At 41.0% G+C, this 20,155-nt stretch overlaps 1 protein-coding gene across 1 annotated transcript; it reads right to left on the reverse strand.

Moving 5' to 3' along the window:
- Positions 1 to 6,921: 6,921 nt before the first annotated feature.
- Positions 6,922 to 17,186, reverse strand: LOC142942287 (vesicular inhibitory amino acid transporter-like). Its single transcript, XM_076084554.1, has 8 exons — positions 17,083 to 17,186; positions 15,816 to 16,506; positions 11,320 to 11,456; positions 10,509 to 10,629; positions 10,160 to 10,362; positions 8,833 to 9,070; positions 8,323 to 8,485; positions 6,922 to 7,232 (listed from the first exon to the last, which is right to left on the reverse strand). The coding sequence occupies exons 1-8, from the start codon at positions 17,184 to 17,186 to the stop codon at positions 6,922 to 6,924; spliced, it is 1,968 nt and encodes a 655-aa protein (XP_075940669.1).
- Between the last annotated feature and the right edge of the window lie 2,969 nt (positions 17,187 to 20,155).

A 20,155-nucleotide genomic window follows, 5' to 3' on the forward strand; every position in this document is an offset into this window, starting at 1 on the left:
ATGACAACACGATTAGACAGCTGAATTACAGTATGTCACAATATTTCATTTTTGATTCTGATATTTTAATTTGAAAGTGCTGTAACCATACTTTTCATTGGCAACATTAATCTCGCACCTTAAAACACTCTTGTCCCTGACTTCACCAAAATGTAGCTTTAGTCAACTGCAGCTCGTCCAACACGCAGCAGCCGGAACGTGAACCTGGCGGAAAAACGATGACCACATCAGCCCCGTCCTGACCTCCTTGCATTTGCTCCGATTTCAAGGTACTCCAGCTGACATAACATTGCAAGGGCTTGCACCATCTGAAGCCTGTGTGAACCCACAATGCAGTGCTCCTGACGAATCAGAGAATTAACAAAGCACTTTCGTTCTCTGACAGAACAATCTCTGCTGTTCTCCATCTGTTTGAGAGGCACAGCGACTTCCATTCAATACAATACAAATGTATTATCACTAGCATGACTTGTACTGTATGTGAATTGCCATTTTCTATGTTACAGTATATTTGATTCCTACCTATCCATGTTGCTGAGATTCTAAATTATTGCTCACATGTTGACCGATTCATCTTTTTGTGTAAAGCCCTTGAGGCCCTGATGGCCGCACCTGCTGCCACACACCTGTTAGAAATATGGGTAACAATGCTGCACACAGCTTAGTTTCCTATCATTTATAAATACACCAGCGAACAGATAAATAGTGCCATAGATTTAGATTCATACACCTCACTCATAGTTTAGTAATTGTTGGCTGCACATTAGTTTCTATTTGTAGCGCACACATTTAGTTCGCTACAGTCACATCTAAGTTTGTCTTTGCCTTAAGTCATTCTAATTTCGATTTATTTTAGTTACCTGTGCAGAGGGTGCTGCTGCTGGGACATTGTCAAAACCTGAGCAACGGATGCAGAGCAAAGCTGTTAAATACAGGAAGTGTATAAGAATAAGAAAATAAATAATAAGAAAGTGCCAAATGACGATATCACTTTGTTGGTGCTTTTGTTTTGGTTACTTGCTCAAATATCTATAGACAAATTGTCCTGCTCTTCTGTATTTGTAGTTTAGTTGTGTTTGTCTTTGTGTTCTATTTTTCTGTAAAGAAAAGCCTCTTTTTTATAAAAATCCTCCTGTGAGTCTCGGTCCCCCCACAGGGAATTCTTTGTGATACTTGGGTTTAGCTTAAAAACCTTTAACTTCAAAACCTTTACATTTTTTGTCCCTGATTTTTCACTCCAACACAAACGTTAAAGGCTTCTTTTTGCCAAAGTCCAAAACATTTACTCAAAAAGAGCGTTAAAGGATCTTGACAGCCTTTTTTACCCAACGGTGCCAAAAAGTCGATGGCCTAAAGGAGATAAGAGGTTATTTTGCTGCGGAAACAATTCACCAAACTAAGCCAATAAAGCGCCGGAGGGGCGGGTGGTTTGGTTTCAGCGTGACAATTTTATCGCTCTGAAAGCAGCGCTGTGCTGTAGGAGGCAAGCACACACAAAACACACACACACACACACACACACAGACACACACATTTATGACGTATACATGGACAGAGGCACATATTCACATACACACACCCACGCAGAATATACAGAGTCACATGCATGACCATATGAGCTGAGCTGAACTGATATGCAGACTTTTCACACACAAATTCAGCCATACACACACACGCACCCTGCCCTACAAAGCACCCCCACATACATATTCACACATGCATATACGCACGGCGTCTTCGCCAGCCAGTTGTGGGAAGGATTAGCAAAGTTGGCAGTCAGCACAGAGCTCCTTATCCAATGGAGCTAATTCACTTTACTACGCTACCTCTCCCTCTCTTTCTCTCCATCAATCTTTGTTTCCATCTTCACCTTATAATCTATCGGTCTGCCTCTCTCTCTCTCTCTCTCTCTTTTTCCCCTTCTTTCTCACCCCCTCTCATAGACTTGTCCGGCAGGGGAAGTCGTCTTGGAAAGAGCTCCGTGCTGCTGGCGATAGAAGTCTTGTGCTGATAAAGGTGTTGCGCAGATGGGTATGAAAATTGATAAAAGATGTTTCAATGTGACTCAAACATTTGAAGCTATTTTGAGTTATCTGACTTGTGTCAGGAGGTCAGCGGTTTTGATTCAGATTTTCCCGGGTAAATCTAAATTATCTAAATTTTTCCACAGGGATTCAGTGTCGTCAAGGCAGGAAAATTCATTTGTACGTCATTTAAAAAAATGATCCTAGAAGCATGTTGGTGTAGCAACTACTCAAATTGTAGCAAGTTGGCCACTTGACGGGACTATGCTATAGCAGACAGTCACAGTATGCTGCCGAAATGTCTTTGTATTGGACATCATTTCATCCAATAATGAGCTATTGGAGAAGCGGAAAGGCTGAGCTAACAGCTCGCTAATTCAGCTCAAAGGTAAAACATGCCATTGACTCCTGTCTCCTAAATGTCTGCAAATTTAAATTGTATACTCTGACAGAGTGGGGTTAAATAAAACTCGAGGGTGCAACACAGCTAACAGGCTACGATAGCTTGACTCTCCGGCTCTCCATTCCTTCAAAGGTCAGGTCTTTATCCCACTCTGCCTTTGCTATAGTTGGGGAAATGAATATATCGCTGCCAGATACCAGGAGGTTACTGGTCCCGACCAATGTGACTATGTTTGTTTCATAACCCCCATTAAACAGTGACTTGACGTTTTTGCACTTTGTTTTTTGAACGTATTAAATAAATGAGACATAAATGTGCTAATTACTCAGCTTTAGAGGTGCTGGAAGGCAGATTGTGTTACCTTGGGACAGAGCCAACCGAGCTATTTCCCCGTTTCCAGCCTGTAAGCCAAGCTAAGTCAGCTGCTGGCGACAGCTTCATATTTAGGCCTTCTGTACAGACATAAGAGTAGTATCAATTTTTTTGTCTAACTCTCGGCAAGAAACAAATGGACATATTTCCCAAAATGTAGAACGTTTCTTCTAAATGCCGGCGTTACCGGGCCTTGAAAGTGTTTAAGCAGGGTTTTAAGGACAGCCATGATGAAAGTCAGATGTCACACAGATGTTGAGTGCGAACATCTTGTGCAGAATTGGCTCTGGTTGGATCGACTGAAACAACCTTCCAGCCTGACCCCAAATGACATGGCACAACTCAACCCACGCTCACAGCTACACTAGAGCCAAGAAGGTTTAAAAATGCTGTACCTGTGTAAGTAGCGGGTGATTTCAGAGGATAGAGCATCAGGGCATATTGTACAACACTGGTCACTGAGAGCAAAGTGATCGTGCTCTTTGAAAATCCAACACCGAAAAAGGTGCATCAGTTAAGTGCTATTACTGTAAGTCACTAACACAAAAGGTATGGCAAAAGCCCAGCATATAAATAGCATCATTTATCAAAAAAAAGTACAGCTCCAGGTGTATTGGATACAATTTTGGGGACAACTGTAACTGTGGAGGATAACAAGATATTAGGTCTGCTTTATGAAAAATCAATAAACCCAGAGGTCACAAAGCTAGCAGCACAGGGGGAACATTGTTTTATTTTTTGTCTGTGTATGTTGCTTCTAATTCAATGCTGTTTGGCAGTGCATGGAAATCAGTGCTTTGTTTTCACTGCAAGACAATTAGTTGTTCCTTTTTAATTCAATAATATATTAGTCTCATCTGCTATAATTCTCATTGTATTATGTTTTATGGTCAAAGGTCATTGTAAAGATCAACTAATGGTTTCAATATTACATTTATTTTAATGTTTGTTTCTCCTTAAGCCTTTTTTTTCTTATTTTATGTTGTTTGTTTGCTGTTTAAGTTGTTTATTTTTCTATATTTTGTCCGTCATCATCAATGGTTAGTTATATTACCAAGTGGATGAAGATATGAGGATAAAAAGACCACATTTGAACTCATTGCAGTACCCTGATACAAACAAGGACCTTTAAAAAGCATAATAATGTTCTCTGTAAACTGGGCTTTTATATCACTCGTTTAGAGACTTGGTAGTAATGATTTGATTTGAAACGAGGGCAGAGAGAGATGGAAAAATGATATGCGCCAAAGGTCCTGAATCAGGGGAGTTGAACCCCCAGGCTTCCCATACAAGACAAAATGTTACCCGACACAGTCAATATTCCTCCGTGTTCATGTCTGCCTCCTGTTTGTTTGTGTGTCAGTGTGTATGTGCTGTAAATATTGTCCCCGGGTGGAAAATAGCGCGCCGCTTCAGAAATCCAGCCATTGCAACAGTTCGAGGCCAGACTGACCCTAAAACTGTGATATGATTAGAATCTGATTTGATTGAGATTCGACCAGCAGGTCGCGACTGCTACATTTGCTGGTGGTTTCACAGTTTCACACTGAAACTCATGCTGACAAGTGTTGTTTAGACTGAGTTATGTAGTCTGAGTGGACAAGACTCAATGCTGCACAGTGCGAGCTTACTTTAAGTTGCGGCTTCTTCCTTCATTTGCCCCTGTGTGCTGACAGACTGACATGCAGTGTACTTGCCACATAAACATATGATACTGACACACACACACACACGTCTAATAATAATGTCTGTGAGGAGGTGACAGGTGTGTTGGCTTTAAGACTTTGTCACTGTGTCAGCTGTGTGTCTGTGTGTGTGTGTGCAAGCGTGGTGTGAGGTTGTAAGGTGAGAAGATAGACTGTAAGCCTAAACCCTAACAAAAAACAGAAACAAACGTGGAAAAGGTAACGGCGTGTGGAGAAGCAAACACCTTATTTTCGCCAAGCATCAACAGAAGAAGTGTCCGTTGACCCCTCCGTGTTAAAATGTCCACCTTTACAGCAGATATGCACATGTTTACAGCCTAACCGTTTTGAGTGACAGTTGTCTCCTCTGCTGCGTCACCCGGGCCCGACCCAGCTCAACTTTGCCCATTTCAGTCAAAGTGGCGACGGCCAGAGACACCCAATTTGAGCTTCACAACGGCTCTTTAGAAACCTATGGGTTTTGTACAGTCTATGATTATCACCACCCGGTATTAATATTAACAAATCACATGTTTATGTCTTTTGATATGAACATGTTTTGTTTATATTAAAGTTCATATTGAGTCCGGTGGTGTTTATTTACTGTCACTATACTTGACTATACTAAACTTGAATGCTAAAACGCAACAAAAAGCACCGTAAGTTACTTTGTATTATAATTAGTAACTTCGTATTAAGTGCTTTATATCTGGCATTGTGCAGTAGGCCTACTGATGATCCGGTCACAGTTAGACATAGCCTCTATGGACTATCAACGGAAACGGTGGGTGCAGTGGTACGCACACAGAATTACAGCGTATGGTCACATCAAACCCCAACAGAAGAAAATGAAAACTTTAATTCCTCCTCTGCAGCTTTCTCTTTCTGTTGACCTTCTTTAATTCAGCTGTGATTCAGTTCTCATTTTTCGCACTTTCTCAGTCTTATCTTTTTCCTGCTCATTTTTCTTTCCTCTCAATTCTCACATTTCCAGTAGATATAACACTGTGAAAAATGAGACCATTTTAGTCTGCTCTGTAGTTCTTTTTCTTTTCTTTCACAGTTTGGATCAACCCACTTCCACAGTGCGTTGGAGGCACATAAACAGAAGCCGAACCAAAGCCAAGATTACTCCCACCTGCCAAAATACACGCACATACACACACACTCACACAAACACACACACACACACATAGAGTCGTGTTTCCTTCACTTCAGAGGACATTACATTGACTTATATTAATTTCCTGCAGACGTCATTTGTATGTGCAGTTGTGGATAACGTAGTGTGTACGCTCGTAAATAAAGAAGCAGTACATTCACAGCCGTAATTACAGGTTCCCTTTTTTTGTTGCCGTACTTGACGCTTAGCCTAACCCTTAACATGAGTAACACACGCCCACACACACATCTACACACACACACACATCTACACACACACACCCTCCATACATCTTCCAACAATTACAAATTGAGACACAAGATAAAACAACATCACTCAATCTTCTCCAGCCCAAAGGAGAAGGTAAGTTATCGTTTTCAATGTTTATTTCCCCTGAAAGCTAATTAGTCCATTTTCACAGCAAAGATAAAGTTCACACATTAGTATCACAGAACACGGCATTAATACAATAATGCTGCACAACAAAAAGCTTTATCTAGAAACTAAAACCTAAAACATAGAGTTAATTGCATTGTAGTTCAGCCTGTAACAAAACTCCACGCTCTACTTGAACAAAAGCTGGGGACATTCTTGATAACTTAATCCTTCTTTTGTTGTCCAATGTAATCACAAAAACACAAACTAATATCTGCGTTTACTTCTTCTCACAAACAAGATTTAAACATTTTGATGGTTTGGTTAATTGAAATTAATTTAAGGATATTCTCACCTACTGTGCAGTCAAAGCACAACAAAAATAGAATTCTTGCAAACATAATACATACTCTACTCATAGTATCTACGTCCAACATTTTCAGAAAAGCAATATTCAAGAATTTGAACTTGTTAACAGACTTTTTTTTCAATAACCTGGAATAACGGAATTTTCTTGGCCAGTTGGAGGCAACAGAAATGTGCAAACTCCGCCTGTTAACAGACTTCTCTTTGCTAACTTGGTAGTGTACTGTGCATTATTTAGGAGCTTTTGCTGAGAACGGCTGCCTGCCTGCTGTGGCTGAAAATGACACTGATGAAAGCAACAAGAGTGAACCGAAATAGTAAAGTTGTGGACCAGAAACCAAAAACATGAGCTGAAAGACACTTAAAATATCTGTGTGGGGAACTGCAGAGTTGATAATAATTATCAGTAGAGTTTGCACGAGTTAACATAGTTAATAGGAAATGCTGCTTTAAGGACTGGAGTTATCATGCACTGATACAGTTTTCTAACACAGAACATTCGCTGTCCGTCCGTCCGTCCGTCCATCTGTCATCCTACATTCCCACCAGTCTTTTTACTGAACAGATCACACCAGACACACTACAGATGACTCCCAGACTCAGTATGCACACATCTATCAGCCGGTCCTTTACAGTGAGGCGGCCCCACTGCAGTCTGAGGTGAAGGAGGCACGGCAGTATGAGTGTCATGGCCGCCCCGGTCACGCTGCCTGTCAAACCCATCAACAGGGAGAACCTGGGGACTAGCAGGGCCAGTAGGTATGATGTCATCAGCAAGGCGGTGCGGACCAAAAGGGCCAGACGAGACACACCTCGACCTCCATGCTTGGAGCGGGATGAGACATCTGTAGCAAGATCAAAGCAGAGAAGTTACTTTTGGTGGCAAATTTGTACAATTATGTACCTGCAAAGCAACTTTTGTCTTATGCCTTATTTACAGTATGACATAATTTCAATGAGGTCGTACAATGACCAAATTAGTGACATTATTGACAGTATGAATTGACAGTTGTGTTCTAAATAAAAGCTGTAGAGGACCGAGACGCTTTAAATGATCTTTGCATTTGCAAAGTGAAAATATTCATCATTGAACTATACACCACTTGGGTAATAAAGTATCGTAATATCAATAAAATAGTATCAACTTCATCATTGTTGACAGTGAATAACTTAGTGAAGTTCAGCTATGGTGACAAATGCGTTGAGAGTGAACACATTAACGATGTTTCCCTCATCGCTCAGCTCTCAAATTAGAATAAATGGCATGTGATATCTGCTAGTTTTTTGATTTATAGGTTGTATTTTTTGACCTCATCTGTAAGGTTTCATTTCATAAGTTTTGCGTTATTGGACTAGATTTTAGGTGCATCCCTCAAGATCAGCCATTTATTAATTAATCAATTCATTGTTTTTACATTGTTTTCAGTGGTTAACTTCTGAGCTGCACAAACACATGTGTTAGTTTGTATTAGTGTTGGTGTAGTGGCTAGTAGTCTGCTGTGATCCGTCTGATTTGTGTTTTTTTTTGTTATTTGTCACTATGCATGGAAAGCCAAACCAGTTGTTAAACTAGATTAATACAGTTATCTAATCAGATTTGAATTAATTGGACTTGTTGAGCATCCAGTGTTTGAATATCTGCGCTGAATACCACACTGCTTAGTTCCATCATTTATATATTTATGGGAGCTCGAGGGTGAATGCCAATAGGTAACATAAGTGGTGATCTGTGCGCTAAACAAGCCTTTAATAGAAAGCCAACTAGGCTGTCATGCTCTGTTCTCTACATAACAGCTATTGTAACATATACAATGTAGATCTACAGTCAGTCTTAACCTCAGATCTATTTCATGGGTACACACGACTATAACCTGTATTTTTCTATATATTTCTTACAATACTTTGGGCAAGGTCAGTGGTTTCAGTAGTGTTCACCTCCAAGCAGACAGGTTTGTAGTATTTCAGCAGCAGAGTAGAATGGCAGAGGGTAGGACAGCAGGGCTTTAGCAAGCAGACTCAGGTTGACGAGAGGTCGAAGGTCAGAGGGCAGGTTGTCTGTGATGACCTCACTGGTTTCTGCCCCCCAGGTCAGCACAGCCTAGTGGAGGAGGAAAGCAATCAATGCAATCAGTTAATTAATCACTCCATTTGTCGTCCCTTCTTCCATCGCTTGATTAGACCTGCTGTTGTCAGCCAGATGTCAAGCCAAGTGTACATTTAGTTTCTGTCTCAACAGCTTTTGGATATTTGGTGATCGATGAATTAAAATAAAACTGTATTTCACTATATATACTATGTGTATGTCATTATATCTATTTAAGTCCTCACGAAACTATTTTTTCAGACCCATCAGAGGCATCATAAACTTAAACAATGTTTATATATCAACTCAATAATGTTACTGAAATTACAAGAACCTTTGCTGCGTAACACAATGTCACTAACCAGTAAAGAAAACAGAGTTTTCATGATGCAGGCGGCTCCATGAGTCCACCCCAGCATGGTGTTGAACTGCCCTCTGTCCGCCATACTGCCCTCTAGAGGAGGGAGGAAGATCTGTGAGGTGTAGGAGAAGATGATGACGCCCACGGAAACGAGGAAGTCCTCCGGGTCCACAGACAGAGACAGAGTGGACCAAGACCAGCTGCTGGCTCGACTCAAACAGTACAGCATGACCAACAGGCTGAAAGAGGGTCGGAGACAAAATGAGAGAAGATGAGAAAAGATAATGCTCTTTGAATAAAGCATCTAAAATGAATGGAATGACAATCCTTCCATTTATTTATTCATTCAACATTTATTTGTACAGGACTGTGTACTCTCAGGTACACAGGAGAAAAACAGCAGAAGTCCTGCCTAAAGACAGGCGAAGAAGACGATGGAAGGAATATCAAAATAATAGAAAATACAAGAGACAAAAAGCAAACATTTATCTAGGGAATATTAATCGCATTAACACAATTCTTAATTCTCACTGTCCGAGGAAAATGTAGCAGAAAACAAGATTGTATTTCTTAGCCCATCAAAGGTTGACGTTTTGGAGATACATGGTTTTCAGTAGACAGTGATGTCATGTTTTTCTGAATAAAATAGCATACATGGTCCTGATTGCAGAATGTGAATAATCAAATACACTGTATATGTTTAACTAGTATTCATTTGGATACCCTTATAAATCTAACCAAAAAAACAACAACACAAGACAAATAAAAACACACAGCAGTGACTGACGTGAACACGTTTTTATAGTGCTCAGATATCTTTTACAAAACTAGTTAAATGTTGTGTTTATTATTTACCATTACAGTATGTGTATGCAACCAATGCTTACTCTTACTTAATTATTTACCGTCTGCTCCAGAGGGTGATTCCCAATTAACCAAAGAAGTCATAAGAGATTCAGCAAAAATATAAAGGTCAAGCTAAAATGTTGTTTTCCCTGCTTAAGCCTTGAATTTTAACGGAAATGAATGAGAAGAAATGTGTATATGCACACGAATTATAAACCAAAGAATAGACCCAGCTCCATCTTCCAAGACACCTGGCATGAGAAATAAATCAAACAACCAGTAACAGCAGTGGGGAGCAGGTGGGAGCAGACAGCATAACCGGCAGCAGCTGCAAAATCATCACAGGAGTGTGAATGAGAGCAGATCATGACGGCCGCCTTGTTGTCTTGATTCAGTATGATTGGCCAGTTTGTGAGCTGATGCTGATCAGCTGACAGCGTGCACAAGTCAGAACAAACCCGACGCGTCTTCTATTCAATCACCTGATCAGTATGTGTGCCAGGGAGCACAGCAGGCTGAGGGTGGAGACTGGTCTGAGATCAGTCAGCAGCAGGCAGGGCAGCAGGAACGTCAGAGACACCAGAGAGCACAGTGATCTAGGAACGGCCATCCCTGATAGACTGTCAGACAACAGACTGCTGGAGACGACCAGATACAGGGTGCAGGTCATCAACAGTTCAATGACCTGAAGTACAAGAAGAAACAGGGGGAGAGGAGAGATGTTTACTTCATGTATTTACTGTATATTGTGGGATACTAGGACGTTTCTTTTCATCTATACATCTTGAATGATGAATAAGTAATCTAGAAGTATTCCGATGTGTGTGTTACCTGAGCTACATTGACCATCCACCCCCCCAGTGCAGCCCAGTTGGGCCACAGTCCTTTGCAGCCGGCTTCCACGATGTCCTGGTAGCTGTGTCGGACTCTGACCATTGACACCGAGCCTCCGCTGAAAGACACAAACACCTTCTTACTGAGATCAATTGTTTCTGATACAAATTCACACCTTTGTCAGCGTTTTCAAAGCTGCAGCATGCTCGTTGAACTGCTATGAGCTATAGCTAATGTTCCAGGGATTGAAGTCAGCACAATGAGGTGTTGTTGTTTTTTTACAGCTAGCAACGTATATATTCAAAATACAAACTCTGAAACCAGTGAGGCAAAAGTAAACTCAAACCACAAATGGACCCACAAAACACACTCGCATATCTTTCAGCTGTGGCAGTGGTTGTTCGCCACCGCTGAATGAACAGAATAACATGTTTGTGTATTATCTCAAAACTCTCTACTCTGTGTTCGTACCACAATTGGGGTTAGATTCCCCCGAGCAGTCTGAGTATAGAAGGAATAAATATGAGAACGAATCTGTTGTCAGAAATGATAGTCGCCATTGCTGAAAATACAGAGAGGAGAGTACCATCTGCAGAAACTCAAACTTGGCCAACAATGGCTTCAAATAAAAACATCCCACTGAGCACAGTGACAAGTGCTCTTTGGGAAGTACGGCCCATGAGCTGCTACAGCAATGATACAAAGTTAAATAAGTTGTAATAGTAGTAATAAAGTGTTTTTACGTAATAAAATCGTGATATTGCAGATAGCTAATTGACACCAAATGAATAGAATATAATGGACACACCTTTGTTCCTCTTCATACAGACAGGCCACCAGGATCCTCCCTGTGTGGTTGCATAACCAGGCTGACAGAGCCAGCAGAACAAGACCCACATAACCTGACTGCACCAGGGCGAAGGGTAAACCCAACACAAAGATCCCCTGGGGGTAGAAGAGAGAGGTGGAAAGAAAGAACATAGATGGGTAGGGTTGTGAGGCAGATTAAAAAAGGTGCCTCATAATTGAAATGACCATGTAGCCATAACAATTTCTGGTTCAGCCCTGGCTGAGTCATTAGGTCTCTTTATCCCTGTGTTTCATGTCTCTATACTGTCATACCATTATAGTAAAAGCTAAAATGCTGATGACAAATAGAAACTCTTTCATCCTCTACACTTATTTTCATAGTTTCCAATAAGTTCCACTGGGAAAGTGAGAATTTCAAAAATATAAACAATACAGAAACTGCTTACAGTATGGGCACATTTTTTTCATTGTCATACAGTATGTCAAAACGAAAAAAATATATATTTATTATTATCACGAAAAGTAGGTAGGCGTAAGGAAAGTGAGTAGTAACAACCCAAAAGTTAACAGGTGAAATGTGATGCAAAGTTTGAGAAACAAACAAATGTAAAAATCGAGGTACAGAAAATATAGTAGAAGACCTAAATCAAACAGTCTTGAACTCGCTTCCATAAGAAATCATCACTGAAAATCATTAAAATGAGAGAATTCTAAAAACTTTGTTGCAAGAAAAGAGGAAAGGAGAGATTAAGGAAGACCATTGAAGAGGAAAGAGAAGAAAAAGGACGGTTGTATGATGAGCAGGCAAGACGAGAGGTTTGGCGTGACGCCTGGAGAGATCGAGGATGCAGGAGACCAGCAGGAGCAGAAGGAAGAGGAGAGTCGAGCTTTGGCCCACTACAGACGGAAAACGCCAGTGACATGCCAGAGAGAGGAGAAATGGAGGTGGGAGGCAAGAAAAGAAGAGGGTCGAGGAGAGAAGGAGACAGACACAGAATGGAGGGAGGAGGGAGGAGGGAGGAGAGGCGGGACCTCGCGGCTAGGAGCTGCTGCTTTTTGCATGTTGCTACGTGGAGATACACGGACTCACTGACAGAGTTGTGGAGGCTCAGGCGCACACAGTAACACACAGTAACACACAGTAACACACACACAGTAACACACACACAGTAACACACAGTAACACACACACAGTAACACACACTGTGGACGCATAAACAGACAAGCACACATCCCCTCTCTTTCAAGTTACTATTTTGTGTCTGCTCCGCATATGCTGATGGAGCTTTGATGTTTAAATGGAGCTGCTGGTGATGAAAGCAGTTTGACGCTCAAGTATCTGATTTCATCTCCCCTCTCTCTCTCTCTCCCTCCGCTTCTCTTTCTCTCTGTGTTTTTTTGCCAGCTAATTCCTCATTGGTTACTCAACTCAGCTCAACGCAACCTGAAGCAGCTCCCAATCGCAAACGGGTACGATAAGGGAGGAGAGAAAATCCCTGATTGGCTCTGAGGGAGACAGAGATTCAAGTTTATCCTGCAATAAACTGTCACCCAATACACCATGTACCCCATATACCTTACAATAAATACTCAGTATTGACCACAGAGCAGCAAGGGTATCTCGGGGAGACATGCTGGGAAAAAAAAGTAAAGATTATTACACATTAACTGCTCCTGTCGGGACTTCCCAGGTGCAAGATTTCAACTGCTGCTCTTCAGGTCATGCACAATGTTTTATGCAAACACATGCCCCGTGCACAAAAAAAGTGATAGAGAAATGTATTTCCCTGCACCATGAGGGGATAAGGTGGGGCAGACATGATCAGAAACAGGTTTGACATTTAAAGGTTCTGTGAGGAACTCTTAACTGGTTGTGAAACAGTCTCAATTTAATACTGATGCCTCTGTAAACCTACATAAGTAAACAAGACCATCAGCGAGACGATTGGCTTTTATATAAATGTATTCTTAATGCTTTTCATCGGAGCAACGTGGTCCGACTACGGCTAAATCAGGTTCATGCAGGTTCACCTGAAAGTCCTTCAGCTCAGACTCCAGCGGGGCCTCCGGGAGCCACCAGATAGTCGCGGATCAACCCACATCCGGGATTTCTTTTTGGTAGACAACTAGCATTTATTCAGCCTCGCTTTTTCTTTTTTTTTTTGCAAGATCTTGGGATGTATTTGGCAGAATGATGGACAAAATAACTTTTGACTGCAAACTTCCCAAAACAAAAAAACAGAACATTCTAAGTTTCCCTGTGGCTTGTGTTTGGATTTAGAATAAAACTTATTTAGAACTTGTATTTCCAAACCAGTTTAAGGCAAGATGTCGCTCAAAAGCAGACAATCAAAGGCAGATAAAGAGATTTTTTTTTTCAGAACCAAAAGGTCCATGTCTCTCATGGAGGAAGCCACACAAAGAGGATCTGCAGTTTCATAATATTCCCAAGTCTTGAGAGCTGGAGCTGTTTTTTGCGTTTTTTGGCAGCAAATTCACTCTCTAATAAAAACTTTATTAGGCTGGCAGACAGTCATATCACATAGTTATGTTGGCATCAATATAAAACCACCGGAAAATACATATTTTCTTTTTAGCCCTGATAGGAGATAAAACTGATGTTCTTTTTTTTCCATTACTCAGACATCTGTTAGCCTCTTAACAAATGGATCTGTCATCATGGCTCCGATGTTTATACATCAGATACATTCTGTGTCTGAAATCGTTACTACGTGGTCATCCGTCACCGTCTGAGATTTCCAAGCATCCAGTGAATCACCACCTTTAATACAAAAGACTCCTTCCTGCTGCGTTAGTCATCCAATAGTCACCTCGACTTAACCTATCGGTGACCTCAACAGAAGGGATGACTGAGCAATCCTTTTGGTTAAGGTTCCTGATTACATTGAGCTGCAGGTAATGAATAACCTATAAAACATAAAGCAACCCAACCCCCGAAACAGGCCGATACTGTTTTAGTAGAGTTTAGAGAACCCCCCCCAAAAAAACATGCTGCAGTAAAAAACAGTCAAATAGAAACTATTCAATTCCCGGGATGGTTTCAGGGATAAATTAACTCAAATATAGCTAAGCACGGAGGTTACAGAAGTAACAAATCATGGATTTGAATGGGGAATTTAAATATGGAATATGGAATATATCACAGACCTTTTGGTCTCTAATTAAAACGGAAAATATATCTCAGATAGATATCAATAAACCAAGCACATAAAACAGTTGTTTAACTACTAAATATAATGTGTTGGTATGCGTAATTTATATAATGACAACAGCTCTGACCGCTGAATTACAGCATTTGATGTAAATTCACCTTGACTCCTGAAGGAGATGGTTTGCATGCATGTGTCTTCATCTGTTAGCATGCGTGTGTGTGTGTGTGTGTGTGTGTGTGTGTGTGTGTGTGTAGGCCTATGCATGCGTACACCATATTGGTGCCCTATAATGTCATAATGTTCTTTACAGACCCAGCGACGCTGTTCAATTACACAGCAGTTATTCAGTGAAAGGACACATTTACATGAGTGCAGCAGTTGAATACAGCTCAGCATTTACAGCATAATAAGCTATTAGCATTACCGCCACGAGGAGACACTGTGACCGGGAGCTTTTCTCTTTTTTCTTTGTTTTTAAACAATTTGATTCACACTTTATTTGATTATGAAGACTGGAGAGTGCCTGACAAACAGCCTGCAAGACCACAGAGCATTGTTTAGTTGATATCCAAACACAATGGGAGCGAATCAAATACTCTGCGTGCTTAATGCTTTTTGAATGCACTGTGCAGCTCGCCGCCTAAACAGTTTGCATTTACATTAACATTTGCATTTTGCAAGCGAGAGAGAGAGAGAGAGAGAGAGAGAGAGAGAGAGAGAGAGAGACATAATGTTTTTGACAAAAAGGAGGAACGACATGCTGAAATTGAACCAACAAAATAATGAATTTCAAGTTTGCAGCTGCAGCAAACATGGGCTATGTTATCAGAAAATCAAACTCAGCAGCCAACTCCAAATTTCAAACAAGGAACGGTTGGGCTTCACAACTAGATTGCTACGCAATGATTGAATAACTTTTAACGACACGTATAACTCATTGTCATGGATTAGGCTTCGTATCATTCTTCATTACATCACATTCATTTGGCAGAGCCTTACATCTTCCGTGACTCACATTGGTTATGTGTCTTTTAAGGAAACAGGAAAAGGGATCAAAGAGGGATCCCAGTATAGTTACATGATACGGCTGCCTGGAAAAGTAGGAAAACATAATCATAAGTCTAAAATAAATGATGGAGTTCGACAATGGTTTACAGTAATCTGAATGAATAAACTAAACTGGGGTTAATAAGCTAAAATAATGGAAAAATAAATTGTTAATGGGTTAAAATACGAAAGTCACCAAATCTATATTGCAATGTAACTTTTCTCTTGTGCATGGCAATGATTTCTGACCATGCCTGATACTGAATAAGTGTACCTGTATCGCGTTTGTGACATTCCAGCCAGCCTCCCAGGCGGTGATGGTGAGAGTAGGATTCGCACTTCTGCTGCCGGTATTGGGGCTCTGATCTGGATTAGCCAAACTCATCCTCCTCATCCTCCTCTCTTCATCAAGGCTGGTACAGAACCGAGACGTCCCCTCCACAGTTTCCTCTCCTTCTTGTTTCTCTTCTCTGTCCTCAGAAAGTCTCTTATTCTGCATATTCCCTCTCGACATCCTGCAGGATCCTCGCTTGTTACCTTGGCTCTGGGTGAAACTCGGGTTCTCCTCGGTGTCGCTTTCCATCTTGTCAGCGTGCATCTCCGAGGATCTTCTTCCTTTGCCATAACCGTTGGTGTTTTTGAACCAGAGGGAGTCTACAGTGGAAACCGCGGAGGTTATGGTGATGGTTCTGGGTCCAGTAGAGATTACAGTAGCTGTGGTTTCTTTAAAAGCTGGGCTCTCCTGCGGGAAGGTGCTGGTGGATTCTGGGACACTGGGGTTATCTTGCTCAGTCAGAGACTGGCCGTTTCTTCTAAATGAGGTTCTATTTCTTCTGGTGTCATTGGAGCTTGTGTTATTTTTGTTTGCGATGTTGTCAAAAGGCATTGTGCTGTCCTCACCATAGGTTCTGTTCAACTCATCACTGTGGGTCAGAATCAGCATCTCCTCATCCTCCTGAAATAACCTGCTGAACAAAACCACTCTATTGGATTTTGAGTTCATGATCTCTGGGCCCTCGTCTACTTTAAAACAGCATATCTTTACTCCAACAGGAAGATCAGATTGTGTGAGCGTTTGACCCTGCCATTCCTTCGCATGCAAAATGACATAATGAATTTGACAGACCACATCACACTATCAAAAAAATGTCACTATGCTGGGGTAAATTGCTGGAGTAGAGATTAACTTAATGAAAAACAACAATAAATATTACATATTAAGAACAATATTAACATATAAAAAGAACACCGGTTATTTTATACTTCACTTATCTATTTTTCTACTTATGCGTAAGCAAATGCATAGTAGTACAGGTATACATTTATGGTAAATACACATTTCTACTTATCTATAATACTACATAATACAGAGATATTTTCGCGTATCTGTCAATTATCTTGACAGATACTCGACATGACTGAAGTTTAATATATTATGTAAAAAAAGAAAAGAACACAAAACTGCTTTGTTGATGATAATGCACCTATTACATTTATATGTACATTAAGTTCAAGTATTTCAATACATGAATGTGACTCACCTTGATGTCCAGTCCAGATGTAGCCTCGACACTGCCCAGCCCCACAGAGACCCAGCAGCACTCCGGGGCTGCCCAGAGCTCCGAGCCCAGTGAAGAGAGCCCATCTTCAGCCTCACCGTGTGCAGAGTCAGCCTCCCTGCCTCTGGAGGTCTGAGGGTCTAGGGGAGCTGGACTAAAACTGGACACATAAACATTTTCATACACAAATTCTACCCTCAGACACACACACACACACACACACACACACACACACACACACAATTGCACGAGTCACTTGCATAACTGCACACATGCACAGGTGTATGAAGTGATTGACAAGTTGGTGAGCTGTAACATTATAATACACTAGTGTTTCCAACAGTGAAGGAGGAAACAGCTAAGTGGCCTTCACAGCAGATACGTACATTCAGGGATAAAGTGGAGGGCAAAACTTTAATTAACATTTTCTGCAGGATAAAAAACCTTTACATGCTGATATAAAATATACACCCACATGATATAATAGCAATGCTGTAATTAAAATGTTAACCTACAGGCTTAATTGTTCTGTTTTGATAATTACTAACTGCGCTATCTGTGTCATTGATTTGCAACCTTTGCATCATCATTAAAAATCAACTTCAACTAGTTTCACGTTTCACGATAGCAACTTTTTTGGAAGTTTCAAACATGAGTTTAATAACAAACCTTTACTCAAATGGATACATTACTCTGTATGTACCGTTGGCAGTGCTTTTATGTTCACGCTCCAGTTTTGCCCCAGACTGTGGTGAGTTGTGCAGGGCAGCAGGAGGAGCCACAGAACAGTCGTGTCCCTCACTGGACACAACTGCACCGAAACTTCTGTCCAACTCTCCACTTCTGAAGTATTCCGTGCTCCATTCAGAGCTTTCACACTCTTTTCTTTTGCCTTCTCTTTGTTCGTGGTAGCCAAAGCTGTGCTGATGCAACGTTTCATTTGCTTTGTATTTGAAGCTTTTATTTACAAAGGTTCTGCAGAACACTGATGTACAGTAGCTTTAAACCCCTTTATGGATTAATTGTTTTAGAACCTGCCTCATGCCCAAACAGTTTCACGTGATCTTTGTTTTTCCAGCTGTCAAAAGTTCACTTACAATATATTCATGGCTCAGTGGACTACAACAACAAGTAATGTGATTACTCAAAACACAAGATCAGGTGATACAATATGATGCATTGCTATAGATTAAACTATCCAGATTATTAAGTAGGCCAAGTTAAGACAAACATAGTCTCAACCAGCTAAAACATGAAAATGCTGCTTACACTTGCATCAGAAATAATACTTAGATAATATCATAACAATAACTCTTAAAAAAGGATAGGCTTGTGCTTGAGTAAAATTATGAATATAAGACGTTTACTTGTAAATGAGTATTTGCAAAATGTATGTATGTTTGTATGTATATTTCTATCTATCTATCTATCTATCTATCTATAAAGATACATGAGAAGAAGAGGAGTGGAGGGAGAGTGTGTGTGTGAGAAAGAGAGAGAGAGAGAGAGAGAGAGAGAGGGAGAGAGAGAGAGAGAGAGTTTGGGACAACTTCTGTGAAACTTTCCTCTGACTTTAAACGCAACACAGCTAGCTGCACGAGAGGACATCAGCTCTGACCCCGCAGCGCGCGCGCGGTACGACATCAAACTTCAACACGGGACGAAATGAAGCGACTCCGGCTCGTGCTTCTGACCGCGTTGCTATGGCAATGCGGCCATGCCCAGCAGAGAGGTGAGTCCCCACGAGACTGCTAGATAAGACTGACGATCGATACGCCGATACTCGGCACCGCGTGAGCCATTTACCGCAGAACGAGACCCAAATGAGCTCGGGGGGTCACTCACTCAGGGGTTGCTGCTCATTCCCCTTAATAAGCTAATCAGTCAAGTGAAAAGTGTCACGTGTGACCACGAAAGAGACTGTTCACAGAACCTCCTCATTAATCCCGCAGATGAAAACTCTTTGCTGGTGGGTTGTTTGTCGTCAACAGAAGAGGGCAAATCATATGGAAAACCCTTCAATGACATACACCTTGTTAGCCCCTAATTAAAACAAGCACACAAGAGCCAAACACGTGCTCGCTTGTAAGTTAGTTGACAGTTGTTTGTGGTGTTTATGTGACCTGAGAACATTGAGAAACAGCATAAATCATCAGTGGTCAGACGCCTTAGTTGGAATTGTTGTTATTTTCAGACCCATAAATCAAGTCAACATGATAGACCTTGACATAGCTCAAGTATACTAACAGCACACGGATATGCCATTTGGATTTTGCCCTTTTGCAGTTACGGCTTTGCAAACAGAGTTTATCATCACCCAGTGTGCTCTGCACGTCACAGTCTCCAAGGATATATTTCCTCCCCAGAGGGGGTCTTGTTTTCAACTTTTCACATGGTTCCAGACAGTGCATTAGTCACTCGTAATGTAGACTGTACACGTCTACTGCAGTACAGCGGGGCTTTACTGGCATGAACGTTCTAAGAACAGTGTTTCCAAAGCCAATGATATGTAAGCTATTGAATAGGCCACGTGTCTCTGTTCCATTGGTAAAAATCAAGATGATTTACAAGATTCAGTTTGTGAAAGAATATATCTTTTTTTCTTCCGACAGTGTGCCATATTGGTTTTGGATTTTGTGCAGTTGGCCTAGGGGTCACTTTCCAAATGATACGAAGTTCAGATTGTCATTTGATATTTCCTTTTAGAAGTACGTGGTGTTTCTATCAGTGCTCTACTGGTTGACTGACCGACAGGCTGGCCTCTCTGTGTTCCTCTAAGAAAGCTAACAATCAATCGCAACATGACTCGACGGTTATTCACCCAAATTATGAATACACGTTTTCTTTTCTTTTTTTTGTTCTCTCTTTAAATCTCTAGTAGGATCTAGCCACGCAGATAAATTATCCAATTCTCTTCACAGTCAAAGTGGATTTTGTAAGTGTTGTTTCAAAGTATTGAGTGTTACATTGTGTGCTGTGGACACATCTCATTGATTTAGAATTCATAAAATACTATTTTTAATGTTTTGAGCACCACAAACTAAAGTCAGTTCCT

Source organism: Anarhichas minor, unplaced genomic scaffold, assembly GCF_050575085.1.
Source record: "Anarhichas minor isolate MPS153535 unplaced genomic scaffold, ASM5057508v1 ptg000136l, whole genome shotgun sequence".
Classification (NCBI taxonomy): domain Eukaryota; kingdom Metazoa; phylum Chordata; class Actinopteri; order Perciformes; family Anarhichadidae; genus Anarhichas; species Anarhichas minor.

Coding starts and splice junctions, on each gene's coding strand:
- LOC142942287 (XM_076084554.1), bottom strand. CDS start 17,186: ATGGGCTCTCTTCACTGGGCTCGGAGCTCTGGGCAGCCCCGGAGTGCT. Junction 10,363..10,508: donor GGATGGTCAATGTAGCTCAG/GTAACACACACA, acceptor CTTGTACTTCAG/GTCATTGAACTGTTGATGAC. Junction 8,486..8,832: donor AAACTCTGTTTTCTTTACTG/GTTAGTGACATT, acceptor CTCCTCCACTAG/GCTGTGCTGACCTGGGGGGC.